At 60.2% G+C, this 9,489-nt stretch overlaps 3 protein-coding genes across 5 annotated transcripts in view; 2 read left to right on the top strand and 1 right to left on the bottom strand.

The window, feature by feature from the left end:
• The first annotated feature begins 911 nt into the window (after positions 1-911).
• On the top strand, positions 912-4,666 carry KLF1 (Kruppel like factor 1). The gene is made up of 3 exons (XM_032883504.1): positions 912-1,039; positions 1,835-2,717; positions 3,942-4,666. Exons 1-3 carry the CDS (start codon positions 953-955, stop codon positions 4,115-4,117), a joined length of 1,146 nt encoding a protein of 381 aa, XP_032739395.1. The 5' UTR covers positions 912-952; the 3' UTR covers positions 4,118-4,666.
• A 705-nt stretch (positions 4,667-5,371) lies between these two features.
• Positions 5,372-7,846, top strand: DNASE2 (deoxyribonuclease 2, lysosomal). The gene is given in 7 exon segments (XM_032884142.1): positions 5,372-5,654; positions 5,774-5,951; positions 6,041-6,119; positions 6,428-6,592; positions 6,682-6,879; positions 7,288-7,628; positions 7,631-7,846. Coding segments are annotated over 7 exon segments (1,098 nt in total). The 5' UTR covers positions 5,372-5,559; the 3' UTR covers positions 7,673-7,846.
• Positions 7,847-8,051: 205 nt separating this feature from the next.
• Positions 8,052-9,489, bottom strand: part of MAST1 (microtubule associated serine/threonine kinase 1) — a 30,951-nt gene continuing 29,513 nt past the window's right edge. For 2 of the 3 annotated variants that reach the window (XM_032884138.1, XM_032884137.1), the window contains one exon: positions 8,052-9,428. In XM_032884138.1, coding sequence (XP_032740029.1) covers positions 8,170-9,428 — 1,259 coding nt within the window. In that variant the 3' untranslated portion in view covers positions 8,052-8,169. The remainder of the gene's footprint in view (positions 9,429-9,489) is intronic. The other variant, XM_032884139.1, reaches the window with a different exon arrangement.

The following is a 9,489-nucleotide window of genomic DNA, read 5'->3' as shown; positions in this document are numbered from 1 at the left end:
ACAGTGGAGGTCCCTATGTAGAAGCTTGGATTCCTCCCCCGTGTGGGGCAGCAATCAAACAGCAGCCAGACCCAGAGCAGGGGTTGCTAAGGGTCTCCTGCTTATCATCAGGTACTTCCTGTGGCCTGATCCCACCATCTTATTTCACCCAGCAGAGGGGGTCACTTCCCCTGCCCCAGCCCCATCACACTGGAGCAACTGTGGTCATGGCAGCCTCCCCCTCCACAAGGCCTGACTCCTCCCAGCACCACCCAGAGGGTTCATGGTCAACAGCAGCAGCGGATTGGGAGGGGCTCCTCCCGGCGCTGGACTCAGACCCTGGGAACTCACAACCCAGGCAATTTCAAACCAACCCATTATGAAGCCCCAGCCCCAACCCTCCCACTCATCGGGAACAGAGCTTCGGCTGTTCTGGGCCCCCACCCGATAGCAGCCTCCAACATCTGGGGCCTCTGATAATGCTTGGCTTGGCAGGGACTTCATGCCAAGTCCCGCCATCCACATGGCCGCTGCTGTTTATTGGGGAGGGGGAGAGCTACAGGGCCCCAGTCACAGCAAATGGGGTCTCGAAATCCCTTCCCAGGATCCCCATTCTGCCTATCACCCCTTCTGTAGGAAGGTAACTAAGAGGCCCCCCCTTAGTCTCTCCTTTTGTGGAGACTTAGTGCCTCGCTTTACCCAACACCTGAACCCTCAACTTCTGAGCCCCCAGCCCCTGAACTTGACTTGGCTTTAGATCCAGGGTCAGTCCTTAAGGCCCAGCCCCTAAACAGGCTGAAATGAGGTCTCTTCCCCAGAAACAGTGACCCCCGCCTTGCCTGCCTCTTATCAGGGGCTGCAGCCAATCAGCTGAGGGCAGAGAGGAGCCCTCCAAGGGGCCATTGGTGTCTCAGAGCCCACGAGGCCACGGAGGGAGAGGAGGCCTGAGGCCCAGGGTGGGCACCAGCCGGCCATGGCCGCAGCTGAGACCGCCCTGCCCTCCATCAGCACGCTGACCACCCTGGGCCCCTTCCCGGACACACAGGAGGACTTGCTCAAGGTGGGGCCAGGTCGGGTGTAGGTGGGCGGGCTGGGGTCCTGGGCTGTGGTTAGAGCTTGGGAGGGGCCAGGTGGGGTGTAGGTGGGTGGGCTGGGTCCTGGGCTGTGGTTAGAGCTTGCAGGGTCTAGTCTCCATGTTGCTCTGAATCTTAGCTAAGACTGGGGGTCCTCAGTCCAGGCCAGGGCTCTGAACTTGGTCTAAGGACCTATTTTTGTCATATAAAACTGAGGCTTGGAGGGGCACCTGACTGGCTGAGTAGGTAGAACGTGCAACTCTTGATCTCAGGGTCGTGAGTTCAAGCCCCATGTTGGGCATAGAGCTTACTTAGAAGGAAAGAAAGAAAGAAAGAAAGAAGGAAAGAAAGAAAGAGAAAGAAAGAACCCTGAGGTTTGAAGCTGAACAGTGCAGCAGTCCACAGTAAGACAAGACCAGATACCAGGGGGAAACAGCATTGCAGGAATTTAATCTTGGGAATTAATTTGGGGGGGTCAGGGAAGGAGAGGGAGGGTCTGGGGGAAACTGAGGCAAGGCTACCCCCCCACCCAGCCTTCCATGCCTAACTCTGCCACCCTTCCCCCATGCCTGAGTGTGGCTCCAGATAATGTCAGTCTTATCTTGGGTCTCCAGCCAGACCCATAGACCTCTGTCCCTGGACTTGGAGGGGAGCTGGAGGGAGTGTGCAGTGTAAGGGAGGGGGACAGACTGACATGACAGACAAGCAAACAAGACCCCTTCCCAGAGCCTCTGGCCAGCCTGCCCCCATCGGGGCATCCAGCCCTCTCCATCTCTGGGCAGGGTACCCTGGTATCCACCGAAGCCTCACGCTACCGGCTCCCTCCCCAGTGGTGGCGCTCTGAGGAGGTGCAGGACTTGGGTCCGGGACCCCCTGATCCCACCGGGCTGCCCCTCCACGTGAGGCCAGAGTCGCAGGACGCACCCAGGGAGGACGAAGACGACGAGAGGGACTCGGCCACCGCCTGGGATCTGGATCTCCTTCTCACCAATTTCTCGTGCCCAGAGCCCGGCGGCGCGCCCCAAACCTGCGCTTTGGCGCCAGGCGAGTGCTCCGGGGTGCAATTCCCGCCGCCGCCGCTGCCACCGGAGACTCCCAGCCCCTATGTGGGCGGCCCAGGGCTGGTGGCTGGGCTCTTGGGTCCCGAGGAGCACCCGGGCTGGGCACGCCCGGCCCCAAGAGCCCCAGCCCCGGATGCCTTCGTGGGCTCAGCCCTGGGCCCAGCCCCCGAGCCCAAGGCACTCCCGCTGCAGCCGGTGTACCCCGGGCCAGGTGCGGGCTCCGCCGGCAGCTACTTCTCGCGGACCGGGCTTTCAATGCCCGCGGCGCCAGGCGCCCCCTACGGGCTGCTGTCCGGGTACCCAGCGCTGTACCCGGTGCCGCAGTACCAAGGTCACTTCCAGCTCTTCCGCGGGCTCCCGGCGCCCGCGCCCGGCCCCACAGCACCCCCTTCTTTCTTGAGTTGTCTGGGACCCGGGACGGCGGGTGCGGGACTCCGGGGAACAGCAGGAGACCCCGGAGGGATCGCGGACGCCGCGCCATCCAAACGCAGCCGGCGATCGTGGGCGCGCAAGAGGCAGGCGGCGCACACGTGCACGCACCCGGGCTGTGGGAAGAGCTACACCAAGAGCTCACACCTAAAGGCTCATCTGCGTACGCACACAGGTGAGAGAGCGGGGCACGGGGGCTGGAGGATGGGTCTCAGGAGCCGCGAGTGGCTGGGGAGCTGGAAAACCCGAGCAGGGGGCGGAACTAGAGTAGAATTTCGGAGCTACGGGCAAGGCAGAGGGAGCTGGGAGCCAGTCTAGGACCTCGGGAGCCTGAGAGGCAGCATTGCGGGAGGAGGGTGGGGGTAAAGAGACAGCCTGGGGAACCTGAGGAGCGTTTCGGGGAACAGAAGGGCTAAGACCTGGGCAGCCGAAGGGCTAAAGAGCAGAAAGCCTGACCGGTGACAGAGGGGGCGGGCTAGAGGAGGGACTGGGGAGAGGGAACAAGCTTAGAATGCTAAGCGCCGAGTCAAAGACAGAGGGTTCAGGTACGGGGCAAGCGGAAAGCCGAATTAGGGGCAAGAGTATAAAGCAAGGGTTGCTTGCCAGGGAGGCGGAGCCAGACTGTAGGGGGCGTGGCGGCACGCAGGAGGGGAGACAGGGCCAGAGTCAGTTTCCGGAGCCCAGATGCGGAGGCAGGTCCAGAGGGATAGAGGGAATAGCTGGGAAAGGAGGGTGGACATGGGAGGAGAAGCCGGGTCCCAGGGATCCTAAGACGGGGGCGGGGCTGTGGAATAGAGGTTGGGGGGAGGTGGAAGGGTGAGTCCTAAATTTAGGAGAGGGTAGGGCCTTGTGTGCAGTGCTGTGCAGAGACGCAGGTGGAGAGGCCAGGAGTAGCATAGGGAGAGAACATCACCTGGGACATGGCTTGGATTTCGAGGCTCTAGGGCCAAGGCCGGGGCAGGTTGAGGGGCGGGGGGGCAGAACTGGGCAGCAGCTGGAGGGTCCTACAAGGGAGGGGCTGGAACACAGGGAGCCAAACCAAAGGACGAAGGTGAGGATGGCTTTAGGACTCAGAGGCAGGATAATAGGGAACAGGAAATGAAGCCGATGGAGTAGGGAACACGACTTGGGCCCAGGAAATGAGAATGGGTTTGGCGCCAAGTGCAGGTACAGAAGAAGGGTCGAGGTCGCAGAGGCCGGACGTGGGTGCAGAATCCCGGCCTTGCCCTGAGAGTGAGCTCCTCCCTACGTTTTGCGCGGTGGGCGCCTCCCTTGCCTCATCCTAGAACCGACCAAGGCTGAGCAAAGAAGTGCGATCAGACGCAGAGGCAGCCGGGGGAGGGGGGGGGCAGACAGGGGTGCTCAAGGCTTCCGCATCCCCCATCCACCCCCCCCCCAGGGGAGAAGCCCTACGCCTGCACGTGGGACGGCTGTGGCTGGAGGTTCGCGCGCTCAGACGAACTGACCCGCCACTACCGGAAGCACACTGGACAGCGCCCCTTCCGCTGTCAGCTCTGCCCGCGCGCTTTTTCACGCTCCGATCACCTGGCCCTGCACATGAAGCGTCATCTTTGAGACCCGCCCCAACATTTGGACCCTTCCTGGGGGTTGGGGATGGAACAAGAGCAGATCCACACAGGGTGGTTTTCCCTCAGATGGACCCTCTCTTGAATCCAATCTCTCTTGGATTCGCGCGGCCCCACAGATCCACCCAAAGATCAAGGACTGGCCCATAGACAGACCTGGGGGAGCCTCCAACCAAAGGTCCCACACGTCCTCAGTCGCAGGAGCTACACGGAGACATCCAATGGTCCCACAGATACAGCGAGACAGAGACAGACCTCCAAATAAACGGACTCAGTTGGACACTCAGACATTTCGGACAGAGAGACAGACCCTCAGAGAGCTGGACCCTCAGACCATCTTACAAGAGGCCCTGGGCAGTGGGAGTGGTTGTGGGGTGAAGGTTCCCGGAGACTCTGGGCCTAGAAGCGGGGCCTTCACACCGTGGCTAATGAAGCCCTGGATAGTGGCTGGATCTGCTGTGAATGGTTATGGGTCCTGTACCAATGCCCCTTCCAGATAAAGGCTTTCAGCGTCGGCCTGACTTTGTGGGTTTTGGGTGCTGGGAGATGGGAGGAAGCTTTACTCTCAGGGGTGAGATTGGGGGCCATACACACCTTCACAACATCATGTAAACTTCAGAGACCCCTCTTGGCACTGGAAGCTTTGCCTCCCCTCCCCACCACACCCCAAGTTTAGCCTAAATAGTCCTTGTCTCCTGCCTTGAACCCCAGGTACATTCATTCAGCCTTCAGCCTGGCCCCAGAGCCCCATCACCCTCCACCGTGACCCGATCCAAAATATTCCCTTGAATACAGGTGCTGCTGAAGCAAGCACAAACTATTCCCTCGAATAGCTAGCTCAGGCGGGCCCCAGGAAAACATGTGGAATGAAAAGGGGGAGGACCAGGAGCACAAGCGCCCCTTAAAAGAGCAAAGATCACAAGAGGTAGACCTTAGGTTGTAAGACGGAAAAGGAAAAAAAAAAAAATCCAAGACCGCTTTTGACCCAGGAGCCGGAGCAGCGCGGTATTAGCGGCGAAGAGCGGTTTGAGACTAACCACAGTAGAAAGAGACGGAGGCGGGGCCTAGCAGAGGGATCTGAGCTATGATTGGCAGGGAAAGGAGTCGAAGGCGGGAGGGGGGGGGAACCATGTGGCCGTGGGAGGCGTGTCCTGAGCCTGACCGGTGGGTGGAGTATATCAAGAGTTGAGTCGGCCGGAAGCGGGAGGCGATGCCTGAGGGGAGTGACTGTCGGAAAGGAAGCCCCGCCTCCGGAGGCGCAGAACTGACTCAAATCTCAGCTTCTCTGTCTCACGGGCGTCTCCATCCTCGTGAGGTTCCGGCTGGGGTTCCCACGCCTGTCTGAGGAACTGAAAGTCCTCTAGGGGCCGGCCCGGCCCAGCTCGTGACCTGGCGTTCCGGGCCCCAACACAGATTCCTCTACCCAAGGGCATGGCCATGCTGAGCCCGCTGCTCCTGGCCGCGCTGCTGTGGGTCCCTGTAAGGACCCTGTCCTGCTATGGGGACTCGGGGCAGCCTGTGGACTGGTGAGTGGGCAGGCGCCGACCGTCTCCCGGGGTGGGCCTGGGGGCTGTTCCGCAGTTGGGCGAAGCCTGGGGTTCCCCGTCTTCCCCTCCCTCCATTTCTCCCATTCCTCAACTCTAAGGTTCGTTGTCTACAAGCTGCCAGCCCAGAGCGGGCCCGGGGATGCAGCGCAGAGCGGACTGCGATACAAGTACATGGATAAGGACTCAGGGGGCTGGCGCGATGGCGCGGGGCCCATCTACAGCCCGGCGGGGGCCGTGGGCCGCAGCTTGCTGCCTCTGTACCAGAATGCCAGTCAGGTGAGGGAGCGCCTGGGCTGAACCTGGAATAAGACTCTAAGACCCAGCTTGGGGGGAAATTTCAAGTTGCCCCATCCATCTCCCCTCAGCTCGCCTTCCTGCTATACAATGACCAGCCACCTAACTCCAGCAGGGCTCAGAACTTGTCTAGCCGGGGGCACACAAAGGGTGAGTCCAGGGTTGGGGCTGGGGAAGGGCTCTGGTGTTCTTATGCATTTTCCCCAGCTAACCCCTGCCCTGCCCAGGGATGGGGTGGTGGAGGGGGTGCTCTGTCAGACTCTGAACATCTGCTTCCTTATTATATTGTTTTTCTTCTTGACTGCGAGAATTAACAGCTGCAGAAACTGAGCTCAGCAGTGGTTTTGACACTGCCCACACCTTCTCCAGGTCCCCTGCAAACGGAGGATGTTCCTGGTGGTACATGTGCTTTTTGGGATGCCTTAAGCAGTCCTCCTGACCCCTGTCTTCTGGTTCAGGTGTGCTGCTCCTGGACCAAGAAGGGGGCTTCTGGCTGGTCCACAGTGTTCCGCACTTCCCACCACCTGCCTGCTCTGCTGCATACAGCTGGCCTTCTAGTGCCCGAAACTACGGGCAGACCCTGCTCTGTGTGTCTTTTCCCCTCACTGAGTTTGGGAAGATTGGTGAGTGTGGACAGGGAGGCAAAGTGAATCCCTGATTTCCAGGCCAGAATGTGGAACAGTCCCTCATTTTCTCTACCTTTGCCCTCCAGGCAGACAGCTGACCTACACCTACCCCCTAGTGTATGACCACAAGCTAGATGCCACCTTCGCTCAGAAAGTCCCCCATCTGGAAGATGTGGTTGAGGGCCACCATGTTCTCCATGGCCCCTGGAACAGCAGTGTAACACTCACATCCAAGGCAGGGGACACATTCCAGAGCTTTGCCAAATTTGGAAAATTTGGAGATGGTGAGTCTTGAAGTTGAGGGTTGCAAAGCTATTTTCTGCAGAGGGGGTGCCTGTTGTGTCCATGGCTAAGGGCAGGTCAGGAATAAGGACTAGGACTCTTTGACAGCGACAATCGATGAGAGGTAGACAACTAACAGACCTGGGTTCACATATTGGTTTCTGGCTATGTGATGTGTGATTTAACCAGAGCCCCCGTTTAACCCATCTGAGAAATGGGGACACTGGTATCTACTACTTTAACAGATTATGAAGTGATGCCTATAAAGCATTTGGTAAGGGCTATTAGTTTTAATGTTGTCATTCCTTGTGTCTCCAGGAATTGACAACTGAAGAAACTGAGCTCAGAAAGGGGAAGTGGTCCTAGCAATGACCCTGACCCTGTCCATGCCCCTTTTCCATCCTCCACAGACCTGTATTCTGGCTGGTTGGCAGAAGCCCTTGGCAGTAACTTGCAGGTCCAATTCTGGCAAAACTCTCATGGCATCCTACCCTCCAACTGCTCCAGGCTCCAGCATGTGTTGGACGTGACCCAGATAGCTTTCCCTGGGCCAGCTGGGCCAACCTTCAGTGCCACAGAAGACCACTCCAAGTGGTGTGTAGCCCCAGAAGGGCCCTGGGCCTGTGTGGGTGACATGAATCGTAACCTCAGAGAGGAGCAGCGGGGTGGCGGCACATTATGTGCCCGGCTGCCAGCCCTGTGGAAGGCCTTCCAGCCTCTGGTGAAAGCCTGGAAACCCTGTGGGGAGAAGAGAACCTTCTCTCCAGGAATCTGAGCAGAGCACATAAGAGCTAAGGCTCAGAAACCTCTTGGGACTTCAGCTTGATCCCCAGTTTAATGCCTAATTGTGTGAGCTTAATTATGTGCCTTAACTTGTGATTCCATTTACTCATCTGCCAAATGAGAATCACAATACGTGATTCAGGACTGTTAGGACTGTTGAGAAATAAAAGGAAATTGGTGGACAGGACTATTAACCTTTTTCTTCAAGTGGGGACTGGGACTCCAGACAACACTACAGCCCTTCTTCTCTCCCTAAAGGTCTGGGGACAGCTGATGCATAAGTGAGACCCAAAGTAGGACCACAGGAAGGGTATACCCAAGACTCACCTCCCTTCTCGATGGTATTCAGGCCTCGAGACGCACACAGGCAAGGGGGCAGAAACACAATGTCTTGCCCCGCCAGGGGTGGGGTGAGCCCCAGAAAGCTCACACAGCACAGACACACTTTATTTATATGTGTACATATGTATACAGGTGGCTGTACAGAGCAGGGCCAGTGGCCCCCTCGGCTACGGGCCTGGAGGCGTGGGACAGGGGGCACCTTTTTTGGTCAGGCCTGCTGGGGGTATAGTTTCAGCAGGACACCGGGAGGTCAGCCCCACCTCAGGCTTCGTGGCTGGGACCAAGAGGGAAGTGGGTGGGACTGGGGGCCCTGCACTGCTGGGCGCGTTCTTTGTGGGGGCTGGGGAGGGGGCTTGGGGTTCTGGAGAGAGTTTGGGGGAGGTAGGCTTGGAGCGAGGCCCGCTCAGCATGGTCCGCTCCTCCACCACCTCCAGCACCCAGCACTCCCGACCCCGGGGGACCTCAGGGGCAGGAGGCGCCAGGGATGTGGATTCCCGCAACCCTTTGGAGTCTGCACCAGGAGGTTGGGGTGCCATGGCCTTGGCCCCCAGACGCACAGGCTCTACGACAATTGGCACCGGGGGTGTGCCTGCCTCACCCGAACTGCTGCGCCTGCCGGTCTCATGTTCCTGCACTGGGCTCAGCGCGGCCTTTGCCACAGCCCTGGCCACCCCACCCACTCCATCCTCTGTCTGCACGCTCTGGTGCCGTGTGCCGCTGGGGTCCCGCTCCAGGGTCCGGCCCCCGGGGGTCGTCGCACGGGGTGGGGTGCAGGCCTCAGCACCACCCGGAGACTCCTTCTCCTTACTGGACACCGGCAGCCTGGGAGCGCCTTCAGGCAGCAGTGGGTCCGCGCCCAAGCTCAGGGGCGACTCTTGGCGGCCCAGGCGACGGACAGCCACCTGCCTAGGTGTGCCAGGGCCCTCGACGGGGGGTGTCTCGCCGTCAGACTCGGCGAGGCTATGCAGTGCCAGCTCGCCGTGGAAGTCCTTGCGGAAATCTGGGTGGCCCACCTCGAGGCTGTGTTTGCGCAGTGCGCCCTTCTTGTCGGCGCCCAGCGAGGCTCCCAGCTTCTCTGCTGACTGCACGCGTTTGAGGAGCGGCGACCGCGGGGGCTCGGCACTCTTGGGGCGCGGGCGCACCACGGGCGGTGACGAGTGCAGCTTCGCAGGGAAGCTCTGCGTCGTGTGCGAGCTGCCCACCGTGTGGCCTGGCAGCGGCGGCGGCGATGCCTGTGTCGGGGATGGCGTGTGTGCCAGCGGCGACAGCGGGATATTGCCAGCCGACTTGCAGCGCGCAGAGCGGTACTGGCGGTGCAATTTCGGCGACAGGCCGTGGAGCGTGCTGGGCCGGATGTGGTGCGACGCCGATGACGCTGGCGAGTTGGGCGTGCTCGAGGCTGGCGAGCTGCTCTGGGAGGAGGCGCCTGCGGGTGGGCGAGAGGGGCTGTCGCGCGCTGCGGGCACAACCAGGGCACAGACCCGCCA

The sequence above is a fragment of the Lontra canadensis genome, unplaced genomic scaffold, assembly GCF_010015895.1.
Source record: "Lontra canadensis isolate GAN:19392208 unplaced genomic scaffold, GSC_riverotter_1.0 scaffold88, whole genome shotgun sequence".
Taxonomy (NCBI): Eukaryota; Metazoa; Chordata; class Mammalia; order Carnivora; family Mustelidae; genus Lontra; species Lontra canadensis.
Note: the sequence above shows the minus strand (reverse complement) of the source record. Positions and strands in the feature narration are given on the sequence as shown.

Bases quoted from the DNA above. Each gene is read 5' to 3' on its own strand.
- KLF1 (XM_032883504.1), top strand. From the start codon at position 953: ATGGCCGCAGCTGAGACCGCCCTGCCCTCCATCAGCACGCTGACCACC. The intron at 1,040-1,834 runs GTGGGGCCAGGT...ATCTCTGGGCAG, and splicing joins CACAGGAGGACTTGCTCAAG to GGTACCCTGGTATCCACCGA. The intron at 2,718-3,941 runs GTGAGAGAGCGG...CCCCCCCCCCAG, and splicing joins TCATCTGCGTACGCACACAG to GGGAGAAGCCCTACGCCTGC.